Source organism: Miniopterus schreibersii (assembly GCF_964146895.1).
Source record: "Miniopterus schreibersii genome assembly, chromosome: 13".
Classification (NCBI taxonomy): Eukaryota; Metazoa; Chordata; class Mammalia; order Chiroptera; family Miniopteridae; genus Miniopterus; species Miniopterus schreibersii.
In genome coordinates, this window is record NC_138113.1 from 61,267,618 (window position 1) to 61,284,170 (window position 16,553).

The 16,553-nt window shown below is 45.5% G+C and overlaps 1 protein-coding gene across 1 annotated transcript in view; it reads right to left on the minus strand.

Annotated features, from left to right (window-relative positions):
• Positions 1-564: 564 nt before the first annotated feature.
• Positions 565-16,553, minus strand: part of IL1RL2 (interleukin 1 receptor like 2) — a 41,186-nt gene continuing 25,197 nt past the window's right edge. The window contains 4 exon segments of the mRNA XM_081156936.1: positions 565-1,017; positions 1,020-1,355; positions 2,984-3,145; positions 8,592-8,735. Of these exon segments, the coding sequence (XP_081013062.1) occupies positions 854-1,017; positions 1,020-1,355; positions 2,984-3,145; positions 8,592-8,735 (806 nt within the window). The 3' untranslated portion in view covers positions 565-853.

A 16,553-nucleotide genomic window follows, 5' to 3' on the forward strand; every position in this document is an offset into this window, starting at 1 on the left:
TTACCAATTTCTGAATTATTAATTTTGTGTCCTAGCAGGCCACTTTTTAAAGCTCAGTGTCATCTACCACAGAATGAGTGTTGGACTATATGTATCCAAGCCCCTCAAGTTAGAGTCTTTAAAGTTGTTATAAGAGTTTACAGCTAATTTTTATTATCAAAAGTCTTTGTGACTTGTTAAATCATACATTGAGCTATGATGAGGTGCACTGGCTAACTGAATGATTACTATGTTTTACTTGGACTTATTATAATGACATCATCTCAAGGTGATAACCATGCCTCTCACATGCTGCTCAGAATTCTGGCTGACACAAGCCAGCTGGAAAAATGAGTGAATTATAACTTATTTTGGTTGGACAGGTAAAGTCTTTCAAAGCATGGGGCTCACCAGGAGGGTGATTAATGGGCAATTCCAGTGTCACCACTGTTAACCCCACTGGTCTAGGTGACCTCTAAGTTGCTTCCAGCATCAACCTGCTAAGACTGTGGTCAAGGCTATTTGTACTAGAGGAGTGAGAAGGGCTCATAGACACAGCAAATATGCTCTGAGGACCAGGGCCCTCTCCAAGCCCACAGACTGCCTTCCTGACATCCCCTGACTGCTCAGCCTCCCATCTCTAGCCTCACAGGTGCCACACCATGTACTAATGTCTTGGCATCTGAACTATAGCTCTACAGCTCCCTGTGTCCCATTTTTCAGTGGCTCAAATGCTAAATCTACTCCATACTCAGCAAATATTCATGGGTGTTCAGAGCCAGTAAGTTAATGAGGGCCTTCTCGAGAGGTGATGTCTTTCCCTAAAGAAGTATTTGATCAAAACAAACAAACAAACAAACAAACACAGTCCCTCTCACAAGTACATAGGACAAACTTGAAGCAGACGGCTGAACACGGCCAGTGTCCAGCTGCGAGCCACTGCATGAGGACAAACTCTCCATCGTGGGGTAGAGAACTCCGCGTTGGCCTCCCACTTGTCAGCTGTGAGGTCACAGGGTGTGCATTTCAGCAGCTGGCCGGAGAAGGTGGTGGAAACCTTTTGGGTGGCATGCGATATCTCACTTTTTTCCAGAACTTGGCCTTTGCACACCATGACTCCTCCGTGAAGTCCCTGCTCCACTGGACTGACCCATGCTTCTGTTTGATATACTGGATCGACTCCGGCATGGATGTATAGTTCTTGACTCTCTCCACCTCAATCAGAATGACCTTCATCCCATCCTGGATGAGAGCATTATAGACTGCAATCTGTTCTTCTGGCATGTTCTTTAATAGGTCAAAGCTCAGCGATTCAGGAACTATGATGATCAGTCTCCTGCACAGCTTAACATTTTCGTCAATGACATTGGCCACAGCTGCAAGAAGAGAAAGACGCAGATCTCATGAATAAAGCAGTGCCGATCTTAATGCTCTGGGGAATCATTAGAAATGGGCACTAAGAAGGAGCGTTAAAATAGACATGATTCGGGAAGGAATTAACAAGAGGTTTTTTTAACATTTGTCATCTCTTCTGTGAAAACTTCCTTACTTTCCCTAAAAAATTGGTCCTTCATGTTCGTGAATCACATGTTTTGATGGTTAGCTGTTGATATGTCCCTTTCCTCAGCCCACAGAGGGCAAGAGCTGCTCAGAACAAGGGTCTCACCATCCTGAGCTTTGTATCCCCAGACTCAGCTAAAGGTCTGGCATAAGATGATGAACATATTTTTTTTTTTAAAAAAAGATTTTAAAAGGATAAGAAAAATGTAGTTGGCTCAAATGTCATTTTAATCTTTATTCGTGTTTTCCTCTTGTGCTTTATAGTTATTTAAATGACCAGGATTTATAGGACTAACTGGAAACCAGGTAACATACTCCGATGGCTTCTGGTGACAGGGAGAGGAGAGCTCTCAAAATATCCAGCTATGGATAAAAGTTGGTGGGTTGAGAATTAAAGACCAAGTCTTACATCCTCCTTATACTTAGAATATAAGAGTAGACAACACCCTCGCCCAGAGCAGACTCTTTTCCTTTCTGGTTTGTTTTAATATTTCTGGAGCCTAGAATATTACCTGGCACAGAGCAAGTGCTCAATAAATATTTGAGCAAGTGAATGAATGAATATTGATATGCTCATGACATCTGAGCTCTCCCACGTGCTTTCAGCGGGCACTGGGCTGAATTTTTATTTCCTCTTAAAAGACGATTTCATAACTTAAAAAGCTCTGGAATGAGATATAGCTGTGGTGTAACTGTGGGTATGAGTAGCCTATAAATCCAAAGTCCCTAGAAAGCTTTTAAAGCCACTACCAAATGCAATAAAGTAGTGATCTTGGTTTCCTGGTGACTAAAAAAGGGTGCTTATTTCAAATTTCAACCATCGACTTTATAGCAAAGGGGGGAACATTCATCCATTGAGGGTCGAATACGTACTGGTCCCTGCTCAGGTTTAAACTCATTTAATACTCTCAACCAAGTCAGAGAAGCATTCTTACCCCCATTTGACCGATGAGTCAACTGCACAGCCCAAAGCTACATTGCTATTAAATGAGAGAAGTAAATACTGTACCTGTTTTATTTACGTAGCAGAGGATTAGGGGGTTGAGGTTTAGAAAATCAGCTTTAAACATGAGCTTATTTACATATTCAAACTGTCAGAAAATACTCAGGAGTTAGTTTCAAGGACATCAGGGCAAGTGACCACTTTCAGTCTCTTGGCCAAGGCTATGTGGCTCGCCCCCTGATTATGTGAGTTTAGCCATTTCCTTGCTCAAAGTGAGTCTCCTCATTTCATCCAGGCCCGTTATCCCGTTGCAGGAATGAGCCTAATGGGAGGGCCAGGCTCTGACCTCCTGCGCTCAGGGTCAAGAGCTGGGAGGTAGAAGACTCCCATGGTTCTGTGAGGAAGGAAAGCAGGGTCCCTACCATTTGTAAAGTGAAGGAAGAGAAAGTTTCCTTTATTTTTTAATTCATTTGTTGTTTTTCTACCTCACTTAGAGCATACCTTGTCCAGGAAATTCATCCCTGCCAAATATGAATAACTTGTATCCACACTGCCTCTCCAGCACCTCGGGCAGAGCCTGCAGGGCCAGCGTGGCCACGGTGGGGCACTGGCGTCCGTGTGGAGGCTTGGGGTACAAGACGTACGCATCGTACAGCTTCCCATCTGAAAGAGAAGTCGAGAAGCTCGCGGAATGATTCCTGCCAAACCTTTCCTGCATTAGCACGGTGAAAATCGGAGTTGCTACCATGCTGTCCTTCCTGCTTGGGTCCAATGACTTTAGAGTGCCCATGGGGCTGGCCTGGTGCCATGCACTGCAAGTCTCTTTCCTTTAACAGGCACCTCATTCCTTCACCCCTTAAAATATCTCACTCCCCTCTCTTCTTGCTTGTGTGGTTCCTGAGAAGTTGAACATAATTTATATCTATAGGTAAAGTGACTTTTTGCCTCTGGCTTCTTTGGGGATTTTTTTCTCTTTGATTTTCTGTAGTTTGAAAATAACATTTCTAAACTTTTGAGGAAATTAAATTTTCCTATTTAAAAATATGAAGAAGAAAAAAAAAGCCCAGCCAGGCGTGGCTCAGCGGTTGAGCAGCGACCTCGGATCCAGGAGATGGAGGTTTGATTCCGGGTCGGGGCACATGCCCGGGTTGCGGCTCGATCCCCAGTCGGGGGCCCGCAGGAGGCAGCCGATCAATGACTCTCATCACTGATGTTTCTATTTCTCTCTCTCTCCCCTCCTCTCTCTGAAAGCAATAAAGATATATTTAAAATAAATTAATTAAATTAATTAAAAATATGATAATATTTATCCTTTCATAATAAAGGTTGGTGGGTTGGTCCTCTGGAGCCTCCCCAGTAAATGCAGTATTTCCTGCTCTCTAAACTGCAACCAACGTCAGGTTATGGTCATCTCCGCCCCAGGCCCTGCAGGAGTCTCTCTTCTCTCAGTCCGCTTCTCTTCCCCACTGCCTCTGATGTAAGGGGGGGGGGGGGAGGGAGGGGGGAAGGGAGGAAGGAAGGAGGGGAGGGGGGAGGGGGAAGGAGGGAGGGAACCAAAGGAGACATTTTTACTAAGTGAAGCCTCCCTTCTCCTAAGTGACGGAGCTCTGCGTCCTCCGTTTTTAAGAGGGGCATCGGTACCCTGTCCTCCGTTTTTAAGAGGGGCATCGGTACCCTGTCCTCCGTTTTTAAGAGGGGCATCGGTACCCTGTGCACGCTCAGAGAGCAGAGAGATTTGGGTAGCAAGGGAATCTCGCACCTTTAAAACCTCAAAATATAAACATGCTCGCAATGCTCTGCTCATCTTTTTTCTTTCTGATTAAGCTTTTGAGTAGAAACACGTCTTCGGACTTGTTCTCGAAACGCAGTGGGTTTGCGCCGCTTCAACCACCCGTGTCGTACTCCCGGCCACTGCAGCGAGAGCCCAGCTGCAGCCACTGTGCCTCGGGCTTCGGCCGCCGGGTCTGAAGGGCCTCTCGTGCCGTGGCACACCAGCACTCCCTGGCCTTGCCTCTCGCGGCCACCTGCGAGGGTCACCTTGTGTCCTCAGATTCGTTCGGAGTGAGGGCGCTGCAGGATTTTGAGTCCCCCGGCTTGTAAGTGTACACTTTTGATTCACACCCAGTCGGCCTCTCCCTCTGGTGCAGCTGAGATGAGAACGGGCGCCAGGAAGCTCCACAGAGCGTGTCCTGAGGCCTGTGCACTGTGTCGGGCTGTTTTCCATGAACAGCCCCAGCAAAATCGCCTCTCCCACGTTTTCTTTCAGAGTTTGCTCAGCCCATAAAAAGGTGGAATCTATCTCCACTCTGGAAACTGGGTGAGAGTCTGTAGCTGCCTGACAAGTAGAACGTGGTGAATTGATACTGGAAGCCCAGGATCTGAGTCACACAGGAAAATATGGCTGTTATCTGCCTCTCTTGCTCCTGAAACACTAGTCCTTGGAAGCCAGACAGTGCTGTGAGGAAGCCCAACACGGCCACAGGGACGGCTTGGAGAGGCCCTGTGGAGAGGAGCCCAGGCCACCAGCCTGAGCCAAAATCAACTGCCAGTCCTCCAGCTCGGACCCCGGTGCCGTGCAGCTGAGACAGGCCACCCCCTGGGCTGTTCACAGCCTGACCCATGGAATCCACAGGTAGAGTGGACGGTTGCTCCATGCCCCTGGGGGACCATAGTGACTGGAACAGTGGCTGCACAAATAGCAATAAACACAAACGAACAACAGTGAGTTGGACAGGCCCCCAACTGTCCATTTTATCAAGAAAACTGCGGTCATGTGGACCCACCAGAGAGTTTTCTCAGTAAACGGGGCCCACTGGCAGAGGCTCGCAGCTCACCCGCACACAGTGTGGGCGACAGTTTCTCAAGTCTGGCTAAATTTCTTTCATTTTCTGAGGTTTCAACCCTACTTTTGATTTTAAAGTGTCTACATATGCCCTTATTGACTGTTGGCAAAAGAATAAAAATGTATTTGCCTAATGTTTATAAAAGATTACATAAAAAGTATTCAATTCTCTACTTTCTCTTGCTATGATATTGCTAAATTTTAACTTGATCAAACCGGATGAGTGGAAAAATCGAACAATCAGTTTGGCCTTTGTGTGTTTTTACTGAATAACACGAGGTGGGTGGTGTAGCCCTAACGTACACACGAGGCTCGAGGACAGCCACATAGCATCTATGACGTTTACCTTGGAAATGCTTCCACACACGAGGTGCACTGCATCACCTTTAAAGATGAGGACTCCCTAGAGAAAAACGTTTCTTGGAAAACTGTCCCCTAAAAGACCGCGTGCCCTCGAGGTCACTGAAAGGTTTCTGTGAACAGCACAAGATGAAGCACATAATCGCTTTTGCTTTCGCTTCTAGCGCAGGCTCACCTGTCACCCCTTCCACGGCTTGTCATGAACCCTGCCGGCTTTATTTTGCCATTCTCTCTGTTTCCCTATGTTCACTGTACCTGTTTTTGGTTTTGTTTTTAACTGTTCTGTTCTACGTCAACTTTCTCCTCAAATTTATTTGGAATAAGGTGAGGTATATACACATCGCTGGAGGTTTGTAAACTGGTCTGTGTGCTTTGCACGCACCTACACACCTGGCTGGAGAACTGTTAAAGCACCTCCTGCGACTGAATGGAGAAGATACAGAGCTTGTGGGCTTTAGCTAGGCCTGTGGATGACTCTTAATAAAACTGTGAGGTACAGCCCAGCCGGCGTGGCTCAGCGATTCAGTGTGAACTCATGAACCAGGAGGTCAGGGTTCGATCCCTGGTCAGGCACATGCCCGGGTTTTGGGCCCGATCCCCACTAGGGGCCTGCAGGAGGCAGCCGATCAATGACTCATCACTCCAGTTTCCATCTCTCTCCCTTCCTCTCCCTTTCCCCTCCTCTCTCTGAAATAAAAACATTTAAGAAAACAAAAAACTGTGAGTTATACACGCATAACTATTAATCACACATAAAGCCTGACTAATCTATGGGATAAATGCTTTATCGCCAGAAAGACACCTTTCCTCTCTTTCTCATTGTGTTTGCCACCCATTACTTCACGTTCCCAACACCCAGAAGCTGTCCCCCGGGAAGGAGGCCTGGACGCAGTGTCGGGGACTCATCTTCCAGTGTCCTCACTAGTTCGCTGTGAGGCCAGCACCCCGAAGGGTGCCACAGGAGAGCGCTCATAGACCAAGCTGTCCGGAACTCAGTCACAAAGTGCGCAGACTTTTCTGGATTAAAGAAGAACCGGGAGAGGACCACTGGCTGGCTGTAGGTTCCCGTCTCCAAACCCTCAGCCCACCGGTTCTGAATCTGGCCGTGGCCCCGGCTAGCAGGGGCTGGGGCTCCCGGAGTCTCCCCTCTGCTCAGCCCCCAGCCCCGGGTGAGTCAGTACTCCCTTCTGCTCTTCCTGCTAAGCTTGACCTCACTAACAGGCAACGTCACCCCCTCATTACTCATGCTCCCAGAGCTGCAGTGAGTCAGGAGTGACAAATGTCACCTCACGGGGCCAGAATTCCGGGAACACCGCCTACGTCTATGTAGCTGCTGTCAGCCAGCAGACGGAAAGTGGGGAATCACTGGAATCTGTGTCAGCAGGGAGAGTGGTGGTGCAGGGGGTCTCTCCCCAGCCAGACCCAGGTTGGGCTCGGTCCCGGCAGCTGAGCGAGACTCTGCAGGGACTGGGGCCCCAGGCAGAACCCTCGTCCAGCTGGCTGTCCCCGCACCAGAGGCTCGCAGGCTGCACCGGATGGATGCCCACAGCCAGAATTCCACAACGGAACTCTGTCATCATAAAAAAATTGGCTTATTTCTCTGTTGCTCATGGGCTGCCAAGTTTAAATTCTAAAATTTAATGTAGAATAAAGCCCCAGCTAGGACATCTATGCTTTCTCAAACACGCGGGCCACAGCCTGTGCATGTTATTTTCTATGCAAAGCAGGCGCTTAGTGCAAACAGTGCCCTTCTCGGTAACAGGGACTCCTAAAGCCTGCCCGACCCCCTTCCTGCACTCCTGCCCTTGTCAGCACCGCACGGCCCTGGGTCTGAAAGGCAGAGCTGTCTCTCGCGCGTGTGAGCTGCACGGGCGCCTTTGAGCCTCCTGGTAACTCCCGTCCAGGTAGGGGACCTAAAGCAGAGCTATTACTTCATTCGAGGCCTGAGGAGGTCACAGCCCGTCTGAGACGAGCACACAGGGTGGGGCAAAAGTAGGTTTCCATATTTTCATATGGAAAATAAATCAATAATTAATAAATACTAATACAGGGATAAACTCTGTGTTTCGCACACTCACAGCTGTAAGCCCACTTTTGCCCACCCCGTGAATCCCAGTTAAAAGCACAACGCGGGGGACACCCGCCCCTCAGCTTCAGGATGGCACCCAGCATTTCTGAGCTGGACAGCGACGCCAGGACGCCGGCCCCAGGGACAAGCTGAAGACTCTGGACAGAGCAGCAGAGGCAGCTTCAGACCAGGCCCGAGGGAACCCGCCCGTGCCCCAGATCCCTGCCCAGTGCGGAGGGCTTCAGCCCGCGGCCCGCACAGCGCTGTGGGACAGCCCCCGACCTGTGCGCTTCCTTCCTTCCCTCCTTCCACGACAAGAGAGAAAACGTGAAGTGCCTTTCTAAGGTCACACAGAGTAAGTGAGAGCTCAGATCAAACTCGGGCCTGTCTCTCTTCAGACTCAAGCGCTGAGACTTAAAGTTTTCAGGCAGTGAGTCCCGGGTGCTGCACCCCCCGCAGCAGGGTGCCCACGGCATCCATCCCGTCCACGCATCCACTGGGCTGAGGGTGTTTCACGGATGAAGAGCACTTTGCTCAAGGAGAAATTTTCTTCTTTCGCTTACACGGGTAGGTGTGAGACCCGTTCTAGAACGGTTGCTGTGGCACCCAGACTTATTCACTCAGTCACGACCAGCCTGCAAGCCTGACTGGACTGAACAACGCTGGTGGCCTCAGGAAAATCATTTCTCAGAAGTATGGAAAGTTCCAGGGAGATGCCTTCCTCTGAATTTGCCAACGACATAAAAGGCAAGCTAGTCAAATCCGAAGAAGTGCATTTGCAATGGCTCCACACGTGAGCGATACCAAGATGAGGCATTTGCAGGGTCCCCCACACTCACCTTCTACGGTCTCAGCAGAATGGAAGGCACTCCGATACCAGAGTGCAATGTCGATCCTAAGGACGCTGCAGACGCACACGACAAACACTGCCGCACCCGCCAAGGCCAGCAGCCCTCCGATCAAGTGAGCGCGAAAGTCTGGCACTGCAAATGACAGCAAAGTCAAGTAACGATAACAAAGCGTCGGAGCTGCACTTCCCTTATACCTGTCATATTACAAACGCTACATGGAGATGCAGTAGATGTCAGTGGGGATGCTGCCTAAATATTTCTTTATAGTTAAATAGTAGGTATGAGAGTAGAATGATCTGATCTGACTCGTGAATTTTAGGAAACAACGTGCTCTTGGGAGCCTGAGGAGGGAATTCTGCAGGACCCTCGAGCTCAGCAGGAGATAGAGCAGGACTCCAATGGCCTGAGGACCACCACGGCCCAGGCCACTCATCAGCTCTCCAGATGTGGGCCTCGCACACTATGGGAAAGCTCTCCAGGTGATTATAATGTTGTCATAACTGTTTCCCCGGTCACACAAAACTGAGCAGCAGGACGGGTGCTGTAAATACAGAGCCCTCAGTTGCCTTCGAAGCCATCTCTGTCGGCTCTACAGACTGGCCAAGAGCCGAACTCCCGCCCCCACCTCCCGGTGCCAGCAGAGCGGGGCTGGGTTCCTGTCTGAGAGAAGGGTTGGTCCTGCTCTGCTTGGTCAGCACCCTGCAGAGCAAGTATGGAAAAATCTGTGGGCAGGCGGTGCCAAGAGCAGAACCAGTTCCTCTGGAACTCCACGCCCGCGAACTTGCCCCTTCCTGCGTGTCTGCCCAGAGGAACAGCACAGCTTTCTTCCCACCACAGCCCAAACCTGAGCCGCCAAGGAAGGAGGCCCACGAAGGACAGAACTGGGAAAGGGGAAGGAGAGATGAGGAAGGGAAACCCTCCTAATTCTTAGAACCCACCACACACACCGCTTCCTTCATGGCCCCTCCTTGGTCCTCTGGTCCCCACTAGGGAGAGGGGTTCACTTTTCTCTGAATTTCAAGAGCGCTTTCACTTTAAAAAACTCATTAAAGCGCTTATCACAACCTGCCCTAGGCCACACTGTGTTGCAAACATTTTGAAGCCAAAGGAATCCACAGCTACTGCTGCACATCTTCAAGTGCATGGCACAGTGAAGCTCACTGTCTGTAAGCACTCTGTGCCAAAACGGTGTCAACCCATTGATTAAGTGCCAGCACAGCCCAGAGGATCTGCTCTGCACGCTGGTGCCCACTCGGATCCCAAGCTCTTCTTTGAACCTCTACTTGCTAACTCCTAGATGGATGCTCCCTTCCCTCCCATCCTCACGTGTCTTTGCCCCTTCCCAGCTCTTGGAACACCAAGGCCACCCCTCCCTTTGCGAGGGCCTATGTCTGGGAATCCTTAATGTACATCTCAGTCTCAGTATTGAAAATGGTCATGATAAGGAGACCACGCCACACAATTTATGAGACTCAGAAGCCCTTGGTAAGCAGACAGGAGTGACAGCCTGAAGTTCTCGAGTTGATCATTCATTGCATTCAGGAATGTTGATAGCCTCTGTTTTATAAATGAGCCAAAAGATGAAATTGGAAACAGACAATACATGAATTCAAAGGGAGCATGAGCTTTGAAACTGAAATACATGGGAAGCTCACAGGGAGACATCAGACGCCTGCAGACGGCCTTTTTGGGGTGGTGCTGGCCCTTTGGTCCACATGGCCACTGCCAGCCTTAAACTCGGGCAGTCACTGAGAATAAGTGACTAAAAGAAATTCACAGAAGGGCACACCCAATCCAAACACCGTCCTAGGGACCCTGCTTCAGACAAACTACACAAGACTCAACTGGGATGTGTCTTCAACAAAAATAAGGACATCAAATGGAGAAGCTGTAACCTTACCTCTGGCCCAAGTAAACCAACAGGAGGTTTAGATTGCAGAGGGTAATGTTTCTGAGAACTCAGGGTAAACAAAACAAAATGCACGTGTCCAAAAATAATTGCCTGTGCGGTGTGAGACAAGTACGGACAGACGCAAAGATGGGTTCGGTAAGCTCAGATTTCTTCACTGACCTAGGGCAGAGGAAACAAAGGAACCCTCCTCCCGCCTGCATGATCGGCAGGTGCTGACTGGTAACAGCATTATTCCTCTGAGCCTGGACTCTGCCTCGGACACAGTGCTTCCAGGCAGCCAGCATGAGTTCATGCAAGTCAGGGCTGGCACGAACCACTATTCCCCAAGAGATTCCAAGATTCCTTCTCAGCAGCTGGATGCTCCAGCGCTTGCTCCCAGCTCCGGACCAGACTTGCAGCTACATTAGAGAACAATCAGTTGAACACCAGTTGAAGTTTGCTGATCTGAAATATTATAACCAAGGAGCTGGAGGAAGACAGCAGGAGATGGTAGGAGGGGTGAAGACATGGAGAAGGTGAGCCCCCTCACGCAGGTGCAGGGGCTATCTGGCTGCGAGCTCCCTCCCCCTGGGAGCGGGGATCTCAGCCCCCCAGGGGTCCCCAATCCATGTAGCATGGTGTGGGAATCAGTGAGGACTCTGTTCCAGGGGAGGAGCGCTCTCACTGCTGCAGCACCAGCCTGGGAGTTGACTCGGGTCTGTGACTGCTGGACAGGCCAAGCTGCTCTGCTGATCCTGGGGAGGGGTCTGCTTAGTACACTCAGCAGTGACTTTGGGGGGCTCTCTATTCTCTGGAAGGACTTTGGGTAGAAAGCCAGTCAGGGACTAAACTGTGTGGCTTGGGAAAGAGGATAGGTCTTGCCCACCTGAGCACATCCTGCTGAACTACTGGGTCAGCCGCTCCTGCAGTGTCACTGGGCAGGGGCAGGGAGCAGGGCAGGGACTGTCAGGCCATCCTGCTCTGTGATGAGCCACGTGCATAAATCTAAGTGCTACATAGGAACAACAATCTTCCCCGTCCTGCTGGGTCCTTGGGCCCCATGGAGGTGCCAGGGAGATGTGCAGAGCCTGGGCCTGACGGACTGTGTCTCCCGGGGGCTTCTGTATTTTCTTCTCTATTTTGTTTTCTTCTCTTTTTTCTCTCTTTTCTTTCTTTTTCAGTCTTTTATTTCTTATTCTATTCAGTTTTATTTTCCTTCTCTTTATTTTATTTTTTATTTCTTTAAATTTCATCTCTTTCTTCTTTCCTCTCATGTTCTATTTCTTTTCTTTTTTTGTCTTTCTTTCTGTCTCTTGTCTTTTATTATTTTTTATTTTCTTATTCTTTTGGTGTTGCCTTTGTTGTTGGGGTGTTTTTGGTTTGGTTTGGTTTTGTCTTATGTTGTTCGGTCAGTACCTGTACAGCAGTTTGCATGATGTGGTCAAGGCTGAGCCTCGCAGCCAGCCAGCCCGAGGGCCGGGCCCACGCACAATGGGACAACAGTGGTCAGGACCCAGTCACAACAGGAGGCCCACACAACACAAAGGGACATTCCTGGAGCACCCAGGTCAGGAGATCAAGGAGACTGCATCACTGGGTCCCACAGGGCACCTACTACAGAAGGCTACCCCACCAAGAATGGAGTCACAGCAGATCTATCTAACATATAGAAACAAAACCACAAAGAGGCAGCCAAAATGGAGATACAGAGAAAGAGACCCCCAAGTGAAAGAATAGGAGGAATCTCCAGAAAAAAGAGCTTAATGAAATGGAAGCAAGGAACAGTAATCAATAAACAGTAGGGTGGATGAAGCAGAGATTGAATCAGTGATTTAGAAGACAAGGTAGAAAAAACACCCAATCAGAGGAGCAAAAAGAAAAAATTAATAAAAAGCATGAATATAGTTTAAGACAACTCTGGAACAACATGAAACATAACAAAGTGAGCAAGGGATAGAGAACCTGTATGAAGAAATAGTGACAGAAAACTTCTTTAACCTGGTGAAGGAAAAAGTCACACAAGTTCAGGAGTCACAGACAGTCCCACGTAAGAAGAATCCAAAGAGGCCCAGACCCAGACACATCATAATTAAGATGGCAAAGGTTAAGAACAAGGAGAGAATGTTAAAGGCAGCAACAGAGACAGTTAGTTAACTACAAGGAAGTTTTCTTATAAGGCTGCCAGGCGATTTCTCAACAGAAACATTTCAGCTAGAAGGGAACAGCATGATGTACTCAAAGTCTGATAGCAGGACCTACATCCAAGACTACTCTATCCAGCAAGGCTATCATTTAAAATTGAAGGTGAAATAAAGAACTTCCCAGACAAAAAAAAAAGGCTAAAGGAGTTCATTACCACCAAACCAGCATTGCAAGAAATGCTAAAGGGAATGTTGTAAGGAGAAAAAGAAATATATATAGAGAGAGGAACATAGGCATACAGAAAAAATTGCAATAAATAAGTACCTATCAATAATAATCTTAAATTTAAATGGATCAAATACTCCAATCAAAAGACACAGGGTAGCTGAAAGTATAAAAAAACATGACCCATATATATGCTGTCTACAAGAGACCCACCTCAGAACAAAAGACACACAGGATGAGACTGAATGAGAGTGAAGGAATTGGAGAAAAATATTTCAGGCATGCCCTGGTGGGTGTGGTTCAGTGGTTAGAGTGTCAGCCCATGCACCAAAGGGTCACAGGTTCAGTTCCCAGTCAAGGGCATGTACATGGGTTGCAGGTTTGAGACCTATTTCAGGTCAGGTCATATGCAGAAGGCAACCAATCACTGTGTCTCTCTCAAATTGATCTTTCTCTCTCTCTCTCTCTTTCCCCCCCCTCCTTCCACTCACTTTAAAAGTCAATGGAAAAAACATCCTCAGGTGAGAATTAACAACAACAAAAATATTCCATGCAAATAGAAACAAAACAAAAAGCTGGGATAGCAATACTTATATCTGACAAAATAAACTTCAAAACAAAGACCATAAATGAAACAAAGAAGATCACTACATAATATTAATGGGATCTATCTAACAAGAGGATATAACCCTGGTAAACATATAAACACCCAACATAGAAGCACTTAAATATCTATATGTAATTAAAAAAAAACAGCAACTCTTGATGGACTTTAAGGTAGAGATCGATAGCAATACAATCATAGCAGGAGACTTTAACCCCAATGACATCATTGGATAGCTCTTCCAGACAAAAAATTAGTGACCCTAAATGACACACTAGATCAGATGGGCTTAATTAATATTTAGATAACATTTCATCCCAAAGCAGCAGATATACATTCTCCTCAAGTATACAATGAACATTCTCAAAGATAGACTACATATTAGGACACAAAATAAGTCAACAAATTCAAGAAGATTGAAATTATATCAAGTATCTTCTCGGATCACAATGGCATGAAACTAGAAATCAAATGCAATAAAAAAAATTCACAAAAATTCAAACAAATGGATGCTAAATAACATGTTATTAAACAATGAATGGGTTACCAATGAGATCAAGAAATAAAAAATTACTTTGAAACAAATGAAAATGAACAAACAACCCCAAATCTATATGACACAGTGAAAGCAGTCTTGAGAGGGAAGTTCATAGCATTAGAGGCCTAGCTCAAGAAGCAAGAAAAATCTCAAATAAACAATCGAGCCCTATGCCTAAATTAACTAGAAAAAGAACAACAAGCAAAGTCCAGAGGAAGTAGAAGGAAGGAAATAATAAAGATGAGATTGGAAATAAACGACATAGAGAACAAACAAAAAATACAAAAGATCAATGAAACCAAGAGCTGATTCTTTGAAAAGATAAACAAGGTTGATAAACATTTTGCCAGACTCACCAAGAAACAAAGAAAGAGGACCCAAATAAATAAAATTAGAAATAAAAGAGGTGAAGTAACAACTGACATCACAGAAATACAAAGAACTGAGAGAAAATATGCAAACTACATATGCCCACATATTGTACAACCTGGGCAAAATGGACAAATTTCTAGAAATATACAATCTTCTAAAAGTCAATCAAGAAGAATCAGAAAACCTGAACAGACCAAAAAACTAATGAAATTGAAGCAAGAATTTAAAAAAACTTCCAGAAAACATAAACTCTGGACCAGGTGAGTTTTACCAAACATTCAAAGAACTAAGACCTATCTTCTTAGAACTATTCCAAAAAATTCAAAAGGACAGAAGATTTCCAAGCTCTTTTTACAAGGCCAGCATTATCCAAATTCCAAAATCAGATAAGTACACTACAAAGAGAAAATCATAGGCCAATATCCCTAATGAACATAGATGTTAAAATCCTCAATAAAATATTAGCAAATCGGATCCAGCAATACATTAAAAAGATCATACAGCATGATCAAGTGAGATTTATTCCAGGGATGCAAGTTTGGTAAAATATTCACAAGTCAATAAATGTGATACATCACACAAAAAATGAAAAATAAAAGTCTCATGATCATATCAATAGATGCAGAAAAAGCATTCGATAAAATCCAGCCCCCATTTATGATAAAAACTCTCAGCAAAGTGGGAATAGTGGGATCAAACCTCAACATAATAAAAGCCATAACTGACAAACCTACAGCTACCATTATAGTCATTGGGCAAAAACCAAAAGTGTTCCCCTTAAGATTAGGAACAAAAACAGTGATGTCTGCTTTCACCACTTATTCAAGATAGTACCGGAAGACTTAGCAACAGCAATCAGACAAGAATAAGAAATAAATGGCATCCAAACCGGGAAGGAGGAAGTAAAATTGTCATTATTTGCCAATGCCATGGTATCGTACTTAGAAAACCCTAAAGACTCCACCAAAATCTACTAGCCCTAATATATGAATTCAAAAAATAACAGGATACAAAATTAACATACATAAATTGGTGGCATTTTATACACTAATAATGAATTATCAGAAAGAGAAACTAGGAAAACAATTCCATTTACTATTGTAACAACAACAACAAAAAAAATAGCTACCTAAGAATAAACTTAACCAAGGAGGTAAAAGACCTGTACTCAGAAAACTACAGGACACTGAAAAAAGAGATAGAGGAAGATATAAACAAATGGAAGAATATACCATGCTCATGGACTGGAATAATTAACATCATGAAAATGTCCATATGACCCAAAACAATTTATAAATTCAACATAACTCATACAAATGGCATATTTCCAAGATCTAGAACAAATACTCCAAAAATTTATATAGAACCAAAAAAGACCCGAATAGCCTCACAAGTCAATAAATGTGATACATCACACAAATAGCAATAGCAATATTAAGAAAAAGAACAAAGTTGTAAGGATCACAATATTTGATGTCAAACTTTACTACAAAGCCACTGTAATCAAAACAGCCTGGTCCTGGCATAAGAACAGGCATATGGATCAGTGGAACAACCGAGAGCCCAGAAATCAACCCATGTCTTTATGGTCAATTAATATTTGACAAAGGAGGCAGGAGCATACAATGGAGTGAAGACAGTCTCTTCAATAAATGGTGTTGGGAAAATTGGACAGTTACATGCAAAAAAATGAAACTAGACCATCAACTTACACCATACACAAGAATAAACTCAAAATGGATAAAAGACTTAAATGTAAGTCTCAAAACTATAAAAACCCTGGATGAAAATATAGCCAATAAAATCTCAGATATCTTTGCATAGCAATATTTTTGCCAATCTGTCTCTGAGGACAAGGGAAGAAGGGAAAAAATAAACAAATGGGACGACATCAAACTAAAAAGCTTCTGCACAGCAAAAGAAACCATCAACACATAGAAAAGGGAACATACTCTATGAGAGAACATATTCACCAATAATACATCTGATAAAGGTTTAATTTCCAAAATACATAAAGAACTTATACAACTCAAAACCAGGAAGACAAATAATCCAATTTAAAAATGTCAAAGGACCTGAATGGGCACTTCTCCAAACAGGACACACAGATGGCCAGTAGTATATAAAAAAATGCTGAATGTTGCTAATCCTCAGAGAGATGAAAATTGAAACTACAAT